The 19,042-nt window shown below is 33.0% G+C and overlaps 3 protein-coding genes and 1 long non-coding RNA gene across 5 annotated transcripts; 3 read left to right on the top strand and 1 right to left on the bottom strand.

Moving 5' to 3' along the window:
• The first annotated feature begins 59 nt into the window (after positions 1 to 59).
• Positions 60 to 3,111, top strand: LOC100787140 (tetracycline resistance protein, class B). Of its 2 annotated transcripts, none has more exons than XM_003532781.5 (3): positions 60 to 482; positions 984 to 1,735; positions 2,343 to 3,111. In XM_003532781.5, exons 1-3 carry the CDS (start codon positions 195 to 197, stop codon positions 2,839 to 2,841), a joined length of 1,539 nt encoding a protein of 512 aa, XP_003532829.1. In that variant the 5' UTR covers positions 60 to 194; the 3' UTR covers positions 2,842 to 3,111. The 2 variants fall into 2 exon arrangements, with proteins under 2 accessions (XP_003532829.1, XP_025985397.1); XM_026129612.2 differs by having other exon boundaries at positions 2,357 to 2,941.
• On the bottom strand, positions 814 to 2,707 carry LOC121175296 (uncharacterized). The gene is made up of 2 exons (XR_005892557.1): positions 2,305 to 2,707; positions 814 to 2,067 (listed from the first exon to the last, which is right to left on the bottom strand). It is a non-coding gene; the product is annotated as an uncharacterized lncRNA (long non-coding RNA).
• Positions 3,112 to 4,663: 1,552 nt separating the features above from the next.
• On the top strand, positions 4,664 to 6,504 carry LOC100817236 (uncharacterized). The gene has a single exon (XM_003531308.5). It carries the CDS (start codon positions 5,044 to 5,046, stop codon positions 6,361 to 6,363), a length of 1,320 nt encoding a protein of 439 aa, XP_003531356.1. The 5' UTR covers positions 4,664 to 5,043; the 3' UTR covers positions 6,364 to 6,504.
• A 6,913-nt stretch (positions 6,505 to 13,417) lies between these two features.
• LOC100816695 (uncharacterized) lies at positions 13,418 to 18,442 on the top strand. The gene is made up of 4 exons (XM_003531307.5): positions 13,418 to 13,785; positions 14,434 to 15,485; positions 16,282 to 17,149; positions 18,018 to 18,442. The coding sequence occupies exons 2-4, from the start codon at positions 14,517 to 14,519 to the stop codon at positions 18,062 to 18,064; spliced, it is 1,884 nt and encodes a 627-aa protein (XP_003531355.1). The 5' UTR covers positions 13,418 to 13,785; positions 14,434 to 14,516; the 3' UTR covers positions 18,065 to 18,442.
• The last annotated feature ends 600 nt before the right edge of the window (positions 18,443 to 19,042 follow it).

Genomic DNA, 19,042 nt, shown 5'->3' with positions numbered 1-19,042 from the left:
ACAGCTAAACTAACCAAAGTCAAGTATAAACCAAGCTCAACATATAAAAGTAATAAATGAGTGAGGTTTGTTCAAAATTTTTGCGGAGTTACGTGCTAGGCAAACTCATCTCCTCTAGGCAACAGTTCCAATCCATGTGTCCCTCCAAGGACACAGCAAATTCCTGTGTTATTATTGGTTGAAAAGCGGAGGAGATGAAATCGGAGACACTGAACCTGGTGCTGGTGAATCTGGCGAGTATTATGCAGAGAGCGGATGAGTCTCTGCTTCCAGGAGTGTACAAAGAGGTTGGTGAGGATCTGAAGGCTGACCCCACTGCGTTGGGTTCGTTGACTCTCTTCAGATCACTTGTTCAGTCTCTCTGTTACCCTCTCGCGGCTTACCTCGCCACCCGTCACAATCGTGCGCATGTCATAGCTCTCGGTGCTTTTCTTTGGGCTGCTGCTACATTCCTCGTTGCCATCTCCTCCACCTTCTTACAGGTTCTTACCCTGCATTTGCCTATTGGATTCAACAAATCTATACACGTTTTCAGTTTTCTTGACCACGTCAAATTCTTAGTAGCTATCCCAAGCCACAGAAATTTCTTTTTTTTAGCCATGAAGGATTCAAGCTCACATTTTTAGTATTCTAGAATTTTATATGCATCGTTTTAAAAAAATAATTAAAAAAAGGGTGAAGGTCTGTTGTCCCTAACCTGGTGATATTTAACATAAAAGAAATTAATCTCCTTCGTTTAGAAAAAGGCTTTTCCTCTCTGTCGTTCCATTTGCGCCATAAAATTCTGAGATTAACTTTCAGGATTGACCATAATTTGCATGATCATATATATATATATATGACTAATTCAAAATATCAAACAAGATAAGTATAACAAACATCATGATCGTTTGCTCAACAAAATTATAGTTTTGTATATGGATTATTACTCATACGTGTTTTCTTAGCCCATGTTTTCCCTGAATCATGGTTCAATGTTTCAGGTGGCAATTTCAAGAGGTTTAAATGGGATAGGACTTGCCATTGTTATTCCAGCAATTCAGTCCCTTGTTGCTGACTCAACCGTTGATAGCAACCGTGGTATGGCTTTTGGGTGGCTGCAACTAACAGGAAACTTAGGAAGCATCATTGGTGGTCTCTTCTCTGTACTTATAGCCTCAACCACAGTCGCAGGTATACCTGGTTGGAGAATTGCCTTTCATCTAGTTGCATTGATCAGTGTTATAGTGGGTATATTGGTGCGCCTCTTCGCTAACGATCCACACTATTCAAAGAGCGATGACACAGCAACAAATCAAGCTCAAAATAAGTCCTTTTATTCTGAAATGAAAGATCTAATGAAAGAAGCAAAGTCAGTTATTAGAATTCCAACTTTTCAGATAATTGTGGCTCAGGGAGTGTTTGGATCATTTCCCTGGTCAGGCTTGTCATTTGCCACTCTTTGGTTAGAACTAATAGGCTTCTCTCATGTCACAACAGCGACCCTTTGGACCCTATTCATAGTTGCTGCTTCATTTGGGTCTCTGTTTGGAGGGTGGATGGGAGATTTTTTATCCCTACGGTTACCCAACGCTGGTAGAATAATATTGTCACAAATAAGCGCTGGTTCAGTCATTCCTTTAGCAGCAATTTTGCTGTTGGGATTGCCTGATGATTCATCCACTGCCTTCATGCATGGTCTTGTTTTAGTCATCATGGGATTCACCTCAGCCTGGAATGCTCCAGCAACTAACAAGTACGTATCCATAACTGCAATAGTTTATGACTTTGTGTTCTTTATATTCAGGATTACTAGATTTTAAAGCTTTAAGGAACTCTTGTATTAGTATATGGCCTCCCTTAATACCAAATATATCTTGGAAGTAAATCAGTAAAAGTGTTATGAGGCACCCGCGTACACTAGGAGAAATTATTACCTTGTTTTGGACCACTGTGATCCTAGTCAATTTGGGAGTGTTGAATCTCCTGACCCCATGACTGTAGATTGATTGTTACCTTTTTTTTATCTAGGTATGCTAGCAGCATTTGTCAGAAGAGAACAGTAACAGTGATTAACTAATGATCCATCTGCATAATTGTTCCAAAATTAGTTGTTTTTTATAGGCCAATGTTAGTTGTTGAACATGGTGATGAATGCATATTGAAAGTATAAAAGAAGGTTGTTGTAGACTATGTAGATCGTTAATCATCAACCATAGTCAAACATTGACCAATAGTGATACATATATGCAAGAAAAACAGTTTGCAGGCTGTTTTTCTTTCAAACTAAACAAATTGTTTAAATGAACATCGATTAAAATGCACCTTGTTTAGTTTCCTTTCAAATGTAACAGTGTGGACAGTCCAATATTTGCAGAAATAGTCCCTGAGAAGTCCCGAACCGCTATATATGCTTTGGATTGTTCTTTTGAGTCCATCTTGGCATCCTTTGCTCCTCCTATTGTTGGATTATTGGCTCAGCATGTTTATGGTTATAGACCAATCCCAAGCGGATCCTCGGATTCTGTGGAGATTGAAACAGATAGGGAAAATGCTGCATCTCTCGCCAAGGCACTTTATACTGCAATTATAATACCTATGACAATCTGCGTCTCCGTGTATTCATTGCTTTATTGCACATACCCAAGGGACAGGGAACGAGCAAGAATGATATCATTAGCCGAATCAGAAATGCAGCAGCTAGAAGTGGAAGATGGCACAAAAGAAGAGTATTGCGAAATTCATGAATATTTAGAGTCAAATGTGGTGAATGATAAGGAAAGTAGCAAGTTTGATATTGATTATCCAAGGGAAGAGAGCGTCGACGTGGATGATGATGATAAGAAAGTTTTGTTGTCCTAGTAGTTCACATTTGCAAGGAAACAGTGGTTCATTTGATCAAATGTTATAAAAAAAATTGTTGTTGAATTGATCAAATGTTATATTAATGTTTACCGTTGGATATCTTTTATATATATATACATTTGGGGGGGGGGGGGGGGGGGGGATTGGATACCTTTTCAGATCCAACATAATTAGACAAACAGGGGTGAAGCTTATCTGTTAGGTGACTCCGGAAACTGTTGATACTTGATACCATGTATTTTCTTCTAAATGGATCATATTCAATCATTCTTGATGTCTCAAAAGCCAAAATCTCCTAGCACCTAGCATGGTGATTTCACTTTATTTATGTTAGGGTGCCCTAGGCTTGATCCTTTACTGCTGCACATTTGTCTCATGTGACATGTGAGAAATCTATATTAATCAAGTTCAACAAAGTAGTCACGCTAGGCTGGTGCTAGATATATGTCTTCTAAATTCATGAGTTTATCCTAATTCCTTGGCTGAGCTGGGTGGGGAAATTTAGTTTAGTTTATCTTGATGAATTGATTAGCACTAAAATCTTATTAAACTTATCTTATTTAATATTATTATCTTTAAAATACTTTCATTTTTTTGAGGTTTTAGATTAAGTGATTTTTTTTATTTATGTTTAATATCAAGTTTCAATAAAGGATAAGTTAAAAAAAAAGTTTTTTTTATTGAGATTGATATAATGAAATATCATTAGTTAACTTTTTTGGTTAGGGTGTATTGATTGCTACAATTTTGGTATCATTAAGGGTAAGTTGCAAAAAAAGAATTTTAAATGAGTAGGATTTTAAAAACTTGCAACCAGGAGAGATTTAAGACCTAAACAATTTTTATGTATTTACATAATACTCGTAAAAAAAAAGGTTATCATTTCAACTGTGCGATTGGAGCTCACATTTTAGTAGGACATGAATTTCATCATTATCAACTGGATTAATCTAACAATAATATATATTTTTATACTTTCTTTATGTAATAATTGTAACATATGATATATTTGTTGTTTCTTCTTTTTCTGATTTTTTTATATTTTGTTGTTAGTGATAAAAAATATAAAAATGATGTAAGTGTCATTTATAATTATTTTAAATTTTGTTCTGATATTAAAGTTTAAGTGAGTTGATTCTCAAGAATTTCTTAAGATAATCCTCAAGATTCAAAGAATATTTATTTGTAAATTATTACGAATAAAATTGTTAGATTGATAATAATGAAAATAAATTTATGTTCTTTTTAAATATAAATATATTTTTTAATTTAATATAGTAGTATTATATATATAACATGGGTTCTCATGTTCCACATATATTCAAATCTATAAAACATTTATTAGACTACATCGTATTCCACTGCCATCAATGGCGACATTAATACTCACCGCATTTTTTTAAAACCGTTTTAGTGATTTTGAAAGTCTGATTTCATTTATTAAAACACGCTTGCCTAATACCTTCACATTTAATTTATTTAGTAGAAATAATTTTAATTAATTTTCCATACAATTGTTAGATAAAAATCCAAGTTATAATTTTTTAAACAAAGAAAAAGTCTAAAGAATTTATATTTTTTTATAATGAAAGAATTTATAATTTTGGAGTACAATAAATACATCATTTCGAGAATTTTAATAAATCTCAGTTAAATAATACATATATAGTTAAAATAATGTATTAAAATACGTGTTATTAACATTATCTTAATCCAATTTAGTTTTCCATTCAAAAAAGATTTTTATGATAATTTCAAGAGTTCAAGTATATTACTCTTCTTTCGTTGTTTTGTGGGCATTTTGGGTAAGAAACTTACAGAAATTAATGAGTTATTGTCGAGTATTGACCTCTAGGGTCTATGGATTTGTCTCAACTGGTACAAGTGGATGATTTTTCACTTATTTTATCCAGAATATAAAAAGGGAGAAAGTGAGGCAGCAAATAGCAATAGGTAGTGAAATTCTACAATCTCATGCGCGCCATGTGATAGGTCTCCTTCTCCCACCACTTTGGGTCTTTGGCAGCACACACTTCCACTCTCACTCACTCCTAACTATAAACTATAAAATCCTCCCTTCCTCTTCCGGAATCTGATTATTAAATTCGCATGTGTATTAATTACTACATATAGCTAGATCTTAGGGAGCGTCCTCTGTTTAATTTCTAGATCTTGCTTCAAGGAAAATCCAGGATACCAATGGCTCAACTCAATCACAGAAAGCTACTACTCTTCTATGTTCTTTTATTCCTTTCTCTTTCTGTTTGCTTCGGTGCCAGCTCGTTGGAACCTCAACATAGTAGAAGAATGTTGGGTGCCCAAAAACAAGAGCAAGAGAAGCCTTTGAAAAACAAAACCACCGCCAAAAACCAAACCAAGCCAATCAAGCCCACTAATAGTATTTCCTCAACGAACCACACCAAAACCACAAAATCACCCCACAACATTTCCTCCAAAAACCAAACCAAGCCACTCAAGCCTAGCTCCACCAATTCAGCTTCCACCGACACTGCCCTCGCCAAGAAGCTCAATAGTAAGATCAAGAAGCTCAACGTCACATCCAAAACCTCACCCTCAAAACCCGGTACCAGCGTTTCCATTTCCAGCAACAAGAAAACATTGGATCTCGCCAAACCAACTAACAAAACAGCAAAAGACAACAAGCAACCCAGAACAGCAAAAGTAGATCAAACTCACGACGCAACAACAAACAAGAAACAAAAGACTCCCCCGAACCAACTACTACAACAAACGAAGAAGAAACCAGCTCCGAAACAAGCACCACCGAGTTGGATCGTGGAGGAGGATGAGGACGAATATGATTTGGTTTCAGAGTTGACAGATCTACCCAACAAGTTCCACCGAACACTCCTCCCCGACCTGGAACGAATCTCCACCACTTCCAAAGCCTACATCACCAAAGCCAACAGCGAAATTACCAAAGGCTTCAAACCCTACGTTGGCAAAAAATACGCACCCACCGTCGCCACCATTATCTCTAGCGCCTTCATACTCATCCCTCTCCTCTTAGTCTCTCTCCTCTGCACAAGAATCAAAGCCTATTTCTCCCTCCAGAAGATCCTAATCTTCATCCAAGTCTATCTCTCTTTCTACTTCACCATTCTCTGTGTCACTTCGTTCTTCACCGGCTTCGAACCCCTCAGGTTTCTATACTCTACTTCGCAGTCCACGTATCTGTGCCTGCAGGTGCTGCAGACTCTCGCTTACGTCTTCTACTTGCTGCTGCTTCTCATGTACCTCGTGCTCGTGTTCTCCACGGACTGTGGGCTGGGCTCCAAGTTCTTGGGCCTGGCCCAGGTCTTCGTGGGCTTTGCCGTTGGGCTGCATTACTACGTCACGGTGTTCCACAGGGTGGTGCTGCAGCAACCGCCCAAGACGAATTGGAAGATCCACGCGATTTACGCCACGTGTTTTCTGCTCATCTGTGTGCTTGCTAGAGCTGATAGAAGGAAAAAGAATTACGTGGAGGACGGTGGAGGAGAAGGCAAGAAAAATTGATTCAGCTACCTTTCTATTTATTTATTTTATTTTCATTTGATTCAATTCAATAATTAAAGTTATAAAAAAGTAAAATTGCAAGCTTGTTCAATAAATAAGGCTACATCATGACAACAACATTTTCATGCCTCCTGATTTGGATGAAAACATAGTTGTTCTTTTCTTACTCTCTTATTTCAGCCTGGAAAATGGAAATAGAATAATCTGCAAAGTTTACTTACTTGAATTAAATTAAAATATAGTACTCCCTATGGTTGATAATTGATGAACTGGCGGTGATGAGTATTAAAAGGAACTTTTATATATGCTTCAATTTAATACAAAAGTAAATCTCTTAAAAAATTAAGATTTACTCAATTAAATATGTAATTGCGGAAGATCTCGATTCATGAAAAGCCTGAAGATAAAGAACGTCCAAATAATACATGTCAAGATACTTTTTTTTTCCTGACCAAAAAAAAAAAAACTTTTTTCGTTTTTTAGTTTCTATTTATTAGAATGAGAAGGATTCGACGAAATCAGCATCCTTAGGTTGATAAAAAGCAAAACACGTTATGACATGCACGTTAGCATCCCTTATAATAGAACAGTGGTTGTTAGTGGATCAATTTTGTATTTTTTTTGCATTTAGTATAAAAAAATAATCTAATAAAACCAAATCTAGAAAATTCAAAAATTGATATAAGAAGGATAGAGTTTTCTTTCAAAAAGAAAAGGACAACATGTTTTGGAAACGAACCGTGTATTGTAAATTTTAAAAATGTTAGTCTAGTAAAGGCATTTGCTTCCCAGATCACGTTACGCGCAATTAATTCCACCGATGCAAATAATGCGCTGTAGTATTTAAATTTGTGTTGATAAGAAATAAACAAATTTTAAATGAACTCACCAATATGTTAACAACTGATTTATATTCGTCTAAAAAAACACATGATTTATATAATTACTAGTTAATTAACTTTTCTGATTTTTAGTTTTATGCGATGCCTATTGTAGTTTTCTGATTTTGGCCACCGACAGTTTCTGATGTCATATTGCCATGTGGGAACTGGAGTTTGGAAAACAGGAAAAGTGTCTTCAGTTATTTAGGACAGAGCAGCCTGGATCTGAATCCAGCCCCAAAGTCATAATTTGCTGACACTTTTAGTAAAGAAACCCTCCTCCTAGTTGTTGTATGGTGATTAAATTCTATAACGATATTTGAACAAATATTTAATTTTGGTTGTTTAAAGATTTACGTATCGTTAATCATTATATTAATATCTTTAAAATATTAGTTACGTATTGAGTAAATAACCAACTTGTCTTCGTAAAAGAAATGTCATTTACTATCACTTTAGTGTAATTAACAAAATTATAAAATAAAAAAAAAACTTGAGATTGTAACTTTTTACTCATTCTCCGTTAAGTGAGTTATAATAATTCCCTTAAAAATTACATTAATAATAACAAGTTATAAAAATTTCCTCTCGAAAAACAATAAAAATAGTAACAAATCATAAATATCAAGAATTAAGATGATACCGGTCTCAATTTCAAATATTTATTTCGATTTATTTACTGGGAGATCACCAGCTTCGTGGGTTTGAGAACTGTATAGTGACTATAGTCGCTTATGTTAAAAGTTTTTATTTTTTTGGGTACAAACACTTATATTACAAGTTAATGAGTTATAACAGTTGGATTCTATGGTCTATAGACTATATAGTTCATAGTGAATAAAACCCACTGCTTAAAGACTATGTTGTATCTATATGAATTGTGTATGGACTGTGGACCGAAGGAGAGACTGACCCAATTGATAGGGTAGGTAGGGTCAATCTGATCGAAAGAGAAAGATTTGCAACAACGCTCATAGAAGTAGTGGTGCGAAAATCAATTCGGTCATGGAGTAGCCCAAATATTGGGTTCATAAGTCAGTCATCAAATTGGTTCTTAATTTAATTAATTTCATCCCGTGCGTATTAAAAATTAAATTATATATATAATTAATATAAATTGACTGATTAATTCGTATTTTAAATTTAAAATATATTTTCATGACAAAATATATAATATCTCAAATAATAAATAAATTTAAAATTAACAAATAAATTATATTGTCATAATAAACTATTTAAATATATAACTAATTTTATTTCTAAATTCCAAACATTAACGTGAATTATATATATATACATATATATATATATATATATATATATATTCAACAAGTTATAATTTTAGCTTATGTTTAATCAAAAAATTGTAACGTGAAAAAATTAGCATGTATAGAAATTATATGCAGGTATTCACTGTCTTTATTTTGTACATATTTTTAATTTTACAAATCTACTGAAATTACATGTAGGACTGTCTTTGTTTTGTACATTTTTTTAATTTTATATTTTACGTATATTTTGGTCGAACCGAGGATATTGAATGTTTGAAATAGATTTTGTAGGTGAGAAATGTTTAACATGTTGAAGCTTGAACTGAGAGATAAAAAGTAATTGATGCTTTTTGAGACTTAGAAATTTGGGGAACAAAAAATGCAGGATAGCAGTTGAGAGAGAAAAAGTGAGACAACTGTTTAAGACTTTGGAGCACTAAAAGGTGTTGGTGAAATCAAAATTTAATGCGATAATCTTTATTTGGAAGCGGTCCAACCCTGGCACTCACACCGGCTTTTTCGGGTTAATACCGGATTGATGATGTAAGCACCGGTCTTCGATTCCCGGTTAGACCGGCCGGACCGGTCCGTTTAAATAACGCTGCACAGAAGCCTTATGTGTAGCAAAACCATATTTTGTTATGCAGCGTAATCATACCCAAATCATCGGATATTATTACATTTTTTATTTTCGTGAACGGTACAAACCTAATATTTATTAAAATGGTAAAATTACAAATGTTACAGGAAATTTCTTTTTCTTCTCATCTAAATCAATCTTAATCACATATCAAATTATTGAAAATAAAATTAATATTGACTATTTATAATCTTAATAATCTAATACATATACCTTGTTTTCGGGCTTAGTTATCCGTATTAAAAAAAGGTGTACCTAATCATCATTTAATTAACTATGTTTTAGATGAAATATTTATAATCTTAATAATATATATATATATATATATATATATATATATATAATTACTCATTATTAACATCTTATTTAGCTTATTTTAATATAATGTGAATCAAATTTTGGTTATTTTAATTAATTTTAAAAATATTGAATTTGTCAAATAAAAAAACCATTACATTTAATGGTTTATAAATTCGAATAAAAGAAGTTCAATTAAAAAATATGAAAAGATTATTAATTAATACTATTAAATAAATGCATATATTTAGTTTACCTTACTGTCTGTCTTTTTTGTTTGTTTGTTTAGTTATCCTACCCGAAGGCCCAGAGACAGAAACGTGAAGTGTGAAGAGCATAGGATCTATTCTAGTCATCTAGGTTTATCACTAACCTTCGACCAAAAAAAACCAAAGCAGATATGACTCATGGTTCCCTAAGCATTGATTGTTCCTGCAATAATTCAGGGAAAAAGAAAATTCCAAAACTGTAAAATTACGATTTAATTTGACATATTTTCAATGAGAAGTTATTGCATACAATTATTTCATTTTAGACATCATGATAATACGTTATAAACTTATAATTAGATGAAAATGTAAATATATTATTTTCTATTATTCTGTAAGATAAAAAATAGAAAGAAATATATTGAAAAATATTTAAACTTTTACAATATATTAAAATATAGGTGATACATAATATAGTTAGCATTCGTTATGTTTATTCGCATCTGTCATTGAAGATACATCTTACAAAAAAAAAAAATTCTTCATTTTTTTATTCTATATGACGAAAATTATTATTTTTTATGCATGGTAGTCGCACTAAAATTAGAATTTATGTTTTCCACCATATTATTTAAATTCTCACTAGTAGTTCAACCCTAATAGTTTTTTTCTTCAGGTTTTTTTTATTCAATTCGTCGTTTTGAATGTTGTCTTAATAATTTTGATTGATTAATAATATATCAGGCTTATTGGATTGTGTAAAATATATTATGATTAATTAGGACCATAATTTTATTTATTTATTTTTATATCTAACCTTGCATCAAAATAAAGCCATATATACATGACAATATAGGTTATTAATAAAAACTAGAATGGGACCCCTGCAGTTGCAGGGTTTTTAAAAAATAGAAAGTGAGAGTAATAGAGAGAAGTAAAAAAAATTGCTGATTAATTTTGTGTTTTATTTTTTTAAAAAAATTAAATAAATTTGTACCAAAACTAGTTGGAAGTGACAGAAAAAAATTGTTTTTGCTGTCGAATTTGCATGGTGATAAAACAAGAGAGTATAATACATACAAATTAAAAATAACTGGACCGTAGGACAGGAAACAATAAAATGTGACAAAAGAAGTTAGGTTGTGACACGTGGAAGAGTAAATAGTTGTTGGGCAATTTTATTAATACTATTGGTGATAATATACTTGATTTTCACAATCAATTAAAACTTTATCATCTTAATTTTTTTAATAATTTTGTCATTTATAATTTTGAGTTAATTATGTTTCTATTTTCTTAATTTTATTGGATTTCAATTTTTAATGTCTTTTTTTTTATAACCTTTAGTTATTTGTCAATTTCCTGTTAGGATTTTTAGTCATTTTTAAAAAAATTAGTTAATTTTATTTCTCGTTTATTTTTATTCCTTAAAATTATTCATTATTTTGTTAATTTATAGTTTCTTGTTTAATTTTATATTTGAGACTGATTTTGAATAACAAAAATAAATTAGGGACTAAAAATAGGCAAAAATAAAATTGAAATAACTAAAAACCTTGACAGACAATTAATTAAGGACTAAAAGTTATCAAAACAATTTTAAGAAACTAAAAATTATAATATAAAAATTTGAAAAACTAAAAACTTAATTAATTCTAATTTTAATTTTTCATTTCTTGAATGATGATTTACAATAAATATTTATATGGCTTAACTTAAATGGTGTGTAATTTTTGGTAAGAAAAAAAAAGTGTATAATTTTTTGAAATTCTTATATAGCACTACATGTTTGGATAAAGTATAATTTATCATAAAATATGTACGAGGTTATTCCAAGTTAACTAGGGGATTTACTTATTTGAACATGATTGCAGTCAATAAACATGCTTGTGATTTATAAAAAAACAATAATTTATTCAACTGTGCTATTAATTAATATTAATCCTTCATAAAGAATAATGTGAAGTGGGTCATTCAACTCTTTCACTTTTTGAACTGTCACTACGCATGGGTTTAAATGTTATTGGCCTATGTCCCATGCACTTCAAAATTATAAGCAAGTGCGCCATTGGCCCCATTGATGGGGTCACGCCGAAACACAACCCATACAAATAGCGGAACGTACGAGGGAAATAAAGAAAGAAAAAGAAGTATTGTTGTGTTAGTACCCAATTTTTTTCCCCATAAAAAATACCAATTCAACTCGTTAGTATTTTAGATGTATGTTTTGATAGGAAAGATAAATATAAATATGTAAGCTACAAAACAAGTAAAATTGAGAATTTGCCACGGAAATTATGTCACCTTAATTGCGTATGACATTTGTGTAAATAAATTCGGATTAATTATCATTTCGGAAAAGAAGAGTTTCAATGATTTTCATGTAATATTAATTAAATGTAGGATAAAATCACTTGTTTTTTCAAACTAGTGTGAGTTTTATTAAAAGGCAAACCAATTTTATTGCTCATAAAATTACAAGAGCATCAAAATTTCATGTTAGCTCTCACGTTTATAATCATATTTCTCTATTTGTACTTCAACCTATCCTTAATCAAATGATGTGAGTTTTATTTCTTAAAAATAAATCGGGTTAATTATCATTTTTTAATGAGGTTTTTAAATTCAATGCATATACAGTTTAATTTATTTTAAAAATGATTATTTAACTATTTTATTGTTTTTTTAATAATACTAACTAACTTTTTTAAAAAAACTTTTCAAACATGTTCTTTAAATAAGTTGAGACTTTAATTACATACACACTTACATATAGTTATTTAATTATAAAAATTAACAACATTAGAGCAGTTCTTATAATCATAGACACGGATGAGGAATCATTTTGACTCCATTTTTTATATAATTGATGGTTAAATGGCAATAAAGTAATACCATCTTCAATTATTAGTACACTAAATTTTATTCACAATAAAAAATAATAATGGCAGTATTTTTGTGTATTATTTTTTACAAAAAAACTAATAAAATTTGTATGATCAAGAAAACAAATTAATACTATTTTAAAAAAAAACTTTAGAAATTAAAATGAATCTTTACCTTCTCAAATTTATCATGTAAAGATAAACCCAAAAATTTCATGAATATGATTATTTTTTTATTATTATTATAAAATATTTATTGATTTTGTTAATGATGAATTTGCATGAATATTTTTATCTTTTAGGACTGAAAATTTATTGTTAATTAACTAAATTTTTAAAAACTAATTTTCAAGACTTAAATTTTATACTACCGAAATAAATTTAACTTTGCATTGTGGGCCTAACTATCAACAAAATAAATCTCATAAAAAAAATCAACAAAATAAATGCATAATTGGCCTATTCATCGTGATAAGTTATTGACTTTTTTTATTATACTTGTTGACTTATTCATTGTTGGGTTAATTATTCATTGTGATAGTATTTTTATTTATTTATACTGTGATAATAAAGCAGGATCAAATCTTTCAGATTTTTTAATTAAATAAGAGATTACAAAAATATATATTTCCTTTCACGTAATCATAATATATAAATTTTTGTTGGTGAATGGTGAGATGATAGTAATGTAAGCACTACCAGTAAACATTGTTCTAATAATAAAAAAAAACTAATATTACATTAATGTGGTAAGATTACATTAATATTTATTTCTTTTCATTTCTATTTAGTTCTCCCTCCCTCCACCAAAGAATAAAATAAGTACCAGAAAATAAAATAATACCAATAATTTAAAATTTATAGTTGAACAGTACAGTGTGCAGTAGAACCCCAGCATTATTCCGTTGTCTTCCTTCTCGGTTGCTCACTCTCTTTTTCCTCTCTCTCTCTCTGCTATTTTAACCTAGATCAAAGATGACGGTGCTGTGAGAAAAGCGTGAGTGCCAAAAATTCACAGCATCCGAGGAGCACGTGAATTCCGACATGTAACGGTCGAAAGTTGTAACCCACCACGACGAGTTTGGATCTGTCGTTTACAACCATCGCCGATCTCCGCCTTAAACGACGCTTCACTGTAACCACCACACTCTTTCTCCTCACCGTTGCAACTTCACAGCACTGTGTAGCGTTCTACTTTTATTTTCCTGTTGCTGTCAGAAGACCGTTTAGCAACGGAGGGTAATCTTATCACCCACTTTTTTTTCTTTTTTTTTTTCGTGCATGGTAGAATAGAGTCGATTGTGGCCACCGGAAAAACCGGTTGTTTCTACTGCGTAATCGATTCTGCAAAACGACAAAGACAAAATAGGTTTTTTTTTAGAGAATTTGGTTGACTTATGTGGGAATGTTGATACTGTGACTGGTTTTTGTAGGTACTAGCTAGGTAGTATGATTCTCTTCTTACCCTATCTCTTTCCGTGATTCACTCTGGGTTTGACTTTTCATGCGAGAATATTTAAGGGTTTGTTCTGTTTCAGCAACCACTGTTTCTTTACCCTTACTATTTCAGATGGAAAAGGAAAAAAATAAATGTTGAAAGTCAGTTTTTTGCTATCACTTAAAAATGCAAAACTAAATTTTGACTTGTAATTTTTTTTGTATGATTTATGGTTGTATTTTGATGTCATTTGGACTCGTCCGTGAAGGTTTTGCAATGGGTTGGATATTTTTATTAGAGCATGGAAAATGGTTGTGAAAAGAATCGATGCTTTGCATTATTATTTTATTTTAGTTTTTCTTTCTGAGAATCTAATGTTGTTTAGGGAACTACAGATGAATTGGTCTTTTGGGTGATGATTACTGATCTAATATATGACATGTGTGCAGTTTTGAAGTGGTTTTCTTGCTTCAGCTACCTGATGAGGAATTGATTTATTGATCTATGAGGTTGTTGTTCTAATTTATCAAGCATGGATAAAGTTTCATCAGACTGTCCGTACCCGGGATGCTTCTTTTGTGTCATGAAGGAAGGGAATCCAAGCAAGCGCAGAGCAAGTGTACTGAAATTCTTTAGAGAACTACCGTGTCAAGATGAAGATGGTCAGGTTCTCCCTATCAGTGGCCTTTGGAACACGGCTATGGCACATCCAAATGACCCTGAATTCATCGAGCTAGGAATATTTGAATGCATGTCTGCTCTCATATGGAAGGGACTGAAGAACCGGCGTTGGCTTTCTCATGACCAAAATATATATATTCCTTATTATGCTGCTCATATCATCGGTTCCTACACAATGAATATGGAAGAATTTGCAGAAAGTGCCGTGCATGCTGGGGTCATTCCTCCTTTGGTTGAGCTTTTACGAGGTAGATTAACTTGGGTTGAGCAGAGGGTGGCAGTTAGAGCATTGGGACACTTAGCTACATATGCCAGCACTTTTCCTGCCATAGCAAGTCATGGTGAAATTCTTGAGCTCTCCATCCAATTGGCAATGAGTTCCCTGGAAATAGTTTATTCACACTTTTACCAATATGTTGATAGAAGGCTCAGTTATCATTGTGATCTTCTTACACGTGGCATGGGTGGCGTTGAAATGGAGTCCAGGAAGGCTGAGGAATGGGCTAGTCAGTTGCAGTGTTGGTCCCTTCAGCTAATTAATTGTTTTGCTTTTAAACATGAATTTCTTCCTACCATATGCAAACCCGAATTTCTGATAAAACTACCTGGTATGTGGGGTGGACTTGTTAATGAAAATTCACCAGCCGGTATTGGTTTATTAAGAACAATTTGTCATCAAAAGCTTGGTAGGGGACCTGTTGCCAGTTGCCCTGGTATTATTGATGCATTGTGTAATATTGCTCGGTCTTCGGATGATTGGCAGTATATGGCTATTGATTGCCTTCTATGGCTGCTTCAAGATCCCAATACATGTCACAAGGTAAAACTTCCACAACTTTGCATTGACATCTGGTTCTGTTACTTCACATCTGTTGAGTTTGTTTGCACTGATGAACTAAGGATTAAGGAATACTACTGATTGGCTGGGAAAGAATGCTCTGATAAACATGTGAAAGTTGAATCTTTTGCCTTAAACTAACTTCAATTAATGAAAAATGAAAGTAAGAACAGCCGTTACGCATAATCTCAAGCACTTTTATTAGGCATGGACCTTCACCTTGAGATTTATCACACTGCTTGCCTCTTATTTTCATTTCTCCTTGGTTCAAAAAGTTTTTCAATTTCTCAAATTTCACCTGCAAATTTCATTGATAGTTGAGGTCTGATGAGGGAAAACTAATGGATGAGATGATTTCTGAATACAAGAATGGTAGCCTGTTGAGAAGGAAATAAAAAATAGTTTTAGCTAAGTATTTTGTTCTGTGTAGCAGTTTCATTTGAACATCTAAAGATATTGCTGTTGGGAATAGTATTTCAAGATTGTGGTCAAGTGCAGGCTACTTACTTAAAACTAGTTATTACTTCCCTTCATCAGTGTCCCCAAAGGAAGGTGGTTGGTCCTTGTTAAGACACCAATGAATTTGTAAAGTGTAAACTAGATGCATATTAACAATACATTGTGTCCAAAGAATTACTCATTTTTAAATTTCCCCTTAATTGCCTGATGCTTTCATTTATGCAAGCACCAATTGCTAGAGATTATGACTGAGTTTACATCATTTGAATATTTTAAATTGATTTCTGTGTTTGATAAGGCCTTGGCATATATTATGTAGGTGATTGATAAAGTGGTGCCTGTATTAGTTGACCTTGCTGAGATTACAACTCTGGGTGATCATAAAAAGCTTGGTGATTCAATCCTTAATGTTTTTCAAGAGTGCATCCAGTCTCAAGGGTCAGGACGAAGCTCAATTAGTAGTCACACTAAAGAACAGATTGAGGATATATTAGATTCAAAGCAGAGATTAAAATGGGAAAAGAATATGCCCAAGGAAGATCTGCATATTAAGCAGGCTGCAGCGCTGGTTGTCAAGCTTGAAGGAAATTCCCTGTTCTCATCTGGAAATATTGCTGGAGCTGCATCAAAATACTCTGAAGCATTGGCATTGTGTCCTATGAGATCCAGGAAGGAGAGAGTTGTTCTATATAGTAATCGTGCTCAATGCCATCTTTTGCTGCAACAACCTTTGGCTGCCATAAGTGATGCTACCCGTGCACTATGTCTCCATAGACCTGTCAATCGTCATGCCAAAAGCCTCTGGAGACGAGCACAAGCTTATGACATGCTTGGATTAGCGAAAGAGAGTTTATTGGATGCTATTTTATTTATAAATGAGTGCTCTCAGTCAAATGATCCTGATCTCTCACTGAGGCAAAATAAAGTTCCAGATTATGCTGAGCGTTTGGTTAAGAAGCAGATGCGTTCTGCTTGGTTATTTCGAGAGGCAGCTATTAAGCATGGTGGGGTCCATAGTCAGGGTGATGGTGGTGATATGTATGGCCCAGAGACTGATGATTCGGAATGGGAGACAGCTAGTGAAAGTGATATAGGAAATGATGGACGGGATGACATGGGTGATGACGACGATGGTGATTGGAATAATGATGATCAGAGGAAAGATTATGACAAACCTTCAATGAAAGGTATTTTCACTATAAATTTCCTATTCATATGCTGTATTAATAATTTCCATTATTATGTGATTGTACTTTGTGCTTGTGATTGTGCGTATTTGATTTGGGGGACTAGAATTGGCTAATATACCAAAGAGTTTGCATTTTAAAGTAAAAGGCAAAAAAGAATAGGTCCTATCAAACTTGAAATATAGATATGCAAATTCTTGTAGATGATATTGTCCCCACCTGAAAGGAACACCAACTGTCTATTTGGAAAAAAACTAATACAGTAACGTCGAATTTATCAGATTGCTAAAATTTGTATACGGTGGAGATTTATCTTCAATGTTGGGTTCGTGTGTAGTATATAATCTGTATCTCAGCTTTAGTTTAGACTTTAGACTTCTTGAAAAAAATAGGTCCTACGTGACTCTGGATTTTGTGGTCTAGTTATTATAGTGGACAAATTGAGGCAAACTCTTTATGACTCTTTTACTTGAGTAACTAGCCTTTCCTTGTTTGTACCATCACCTGGCTACCCTTCTGAACGCTGATCATCAGCTGAATGCTTGTGCTATAAGCCAGACATCCTGTACTTGCCTTGGTACTTGTCTCATAAAACCATTGAATAGTTCAGAATATTGGCCTTTATATGGTTAGTCAGACAAGCTGTGATTTATACTCATGCAAACGAGTAAATTTGATTGAATAGGTTGGACCCGGATTTAAAAAGAAAAGAATAATTGTTGGAAATATTGCTTACAAAAACAACTGCACGCTTAATCTTGTTAAATCACATTGTTTTCAATTACTGAATCAAGATGCAAAATGCAATATTATATATGGAAATTTTTTGCAAGTGGTGTAATGCCTAATCTTCAAAGGTTTCCTCCAGATATAAAACATGGATACAATGTGCAGCTTGCGGAAGAAGAACCTTGACATAGTAATCCTTACATTTGTTGCAATTGTTCTCTCCAGCATGAGTGAAGCAGGGTTGGCTGCTGCGACTATTCAAACTCTACATGCTTTGTTGGCTTTAAAAGAGAAAATTCTAAGTCGCTCGTTGTAGTAAGTGGCGGGTTGAAAGTGATGACTGAGTTTTTGGTCTTACTATTATTTGAGGTTGATATTTTATAGAAAGTTTTCCATGTTCCATATTTGTTCTCCCCATTTTTCTTGTTAAGTGTAAAAATTGAAGATTTCAAGTTTGGAGAACTACATAGCGTTTGGAGGATGTGAAGTTTTTTTTTTTTTATCCCCCGAGGTTTGTGTATATAAACCCTTTGTGTTTTAAGTTTTCTCAGTCCGTTTCCACAATTATTTTGATTGCAGTTTGCCTGATTAAGTTGGGCCATAGTTTCTTTCAGCCATTCTGATGATGGGTTTCTAATTTAGAAAATAACTATGTTCTTTAAATTCTTTTAAAAATCTGTTAAAAAAGTTTATTTTTCAAATAAGCCAGTTCAAACATGTGTTAATTGAATAATAAATTACTGAATACATCAACTTGGAATATAATAGAATTTGGTTTTTAAACCTAACGGTGTCTGTGGGATAAGATTCTTTGTTTGTTATCACTGGAGTAATTGCCACGTGCGGTACTTGCGGTACTTGCCCTGTGGATCAGGGGTCACCACATAAGGAGGTCACCACATAAGGAGACCCGACACCACACTTTAACCCAAAACATTAAGGCTCAGGTTTATGGGTTTTCTCCTCACTTATATGGTGTTCAACCTTTCCACTTCTACCCGATGTGGGATTTCACTTCACACTTGTAACCCAACACATCTCCCCCTCAAGTGGAGTAATTGTTGCATAATGCAGTGTTTACAAAATGCTTTATTCCTCTACACTACCTTAACGATATGTTCTTCCTGTATCTGCAATCCATGCCCGCACAACTTGATGATTTGT

The sequence above is a fragment of the Glycine max genome, chromosome 8 (genome assembly GCF_000004515.6).
Source record: "Glycine max cultivar Williams 82 chromosome 8, Glycine_max_v4.0, whole genome shotgun sequence".
NCBI lineage: Eukaryota > Viridiplantae > Streptophyta > Magnoliopsida > Fabales > Fabaceae > Glycine > Glycine max.
The sequence above is the reverse complement of the archived record's forward strand: the minus strand, read 5'-3'. Positions and strand labels throughout refer to the sequence as shown.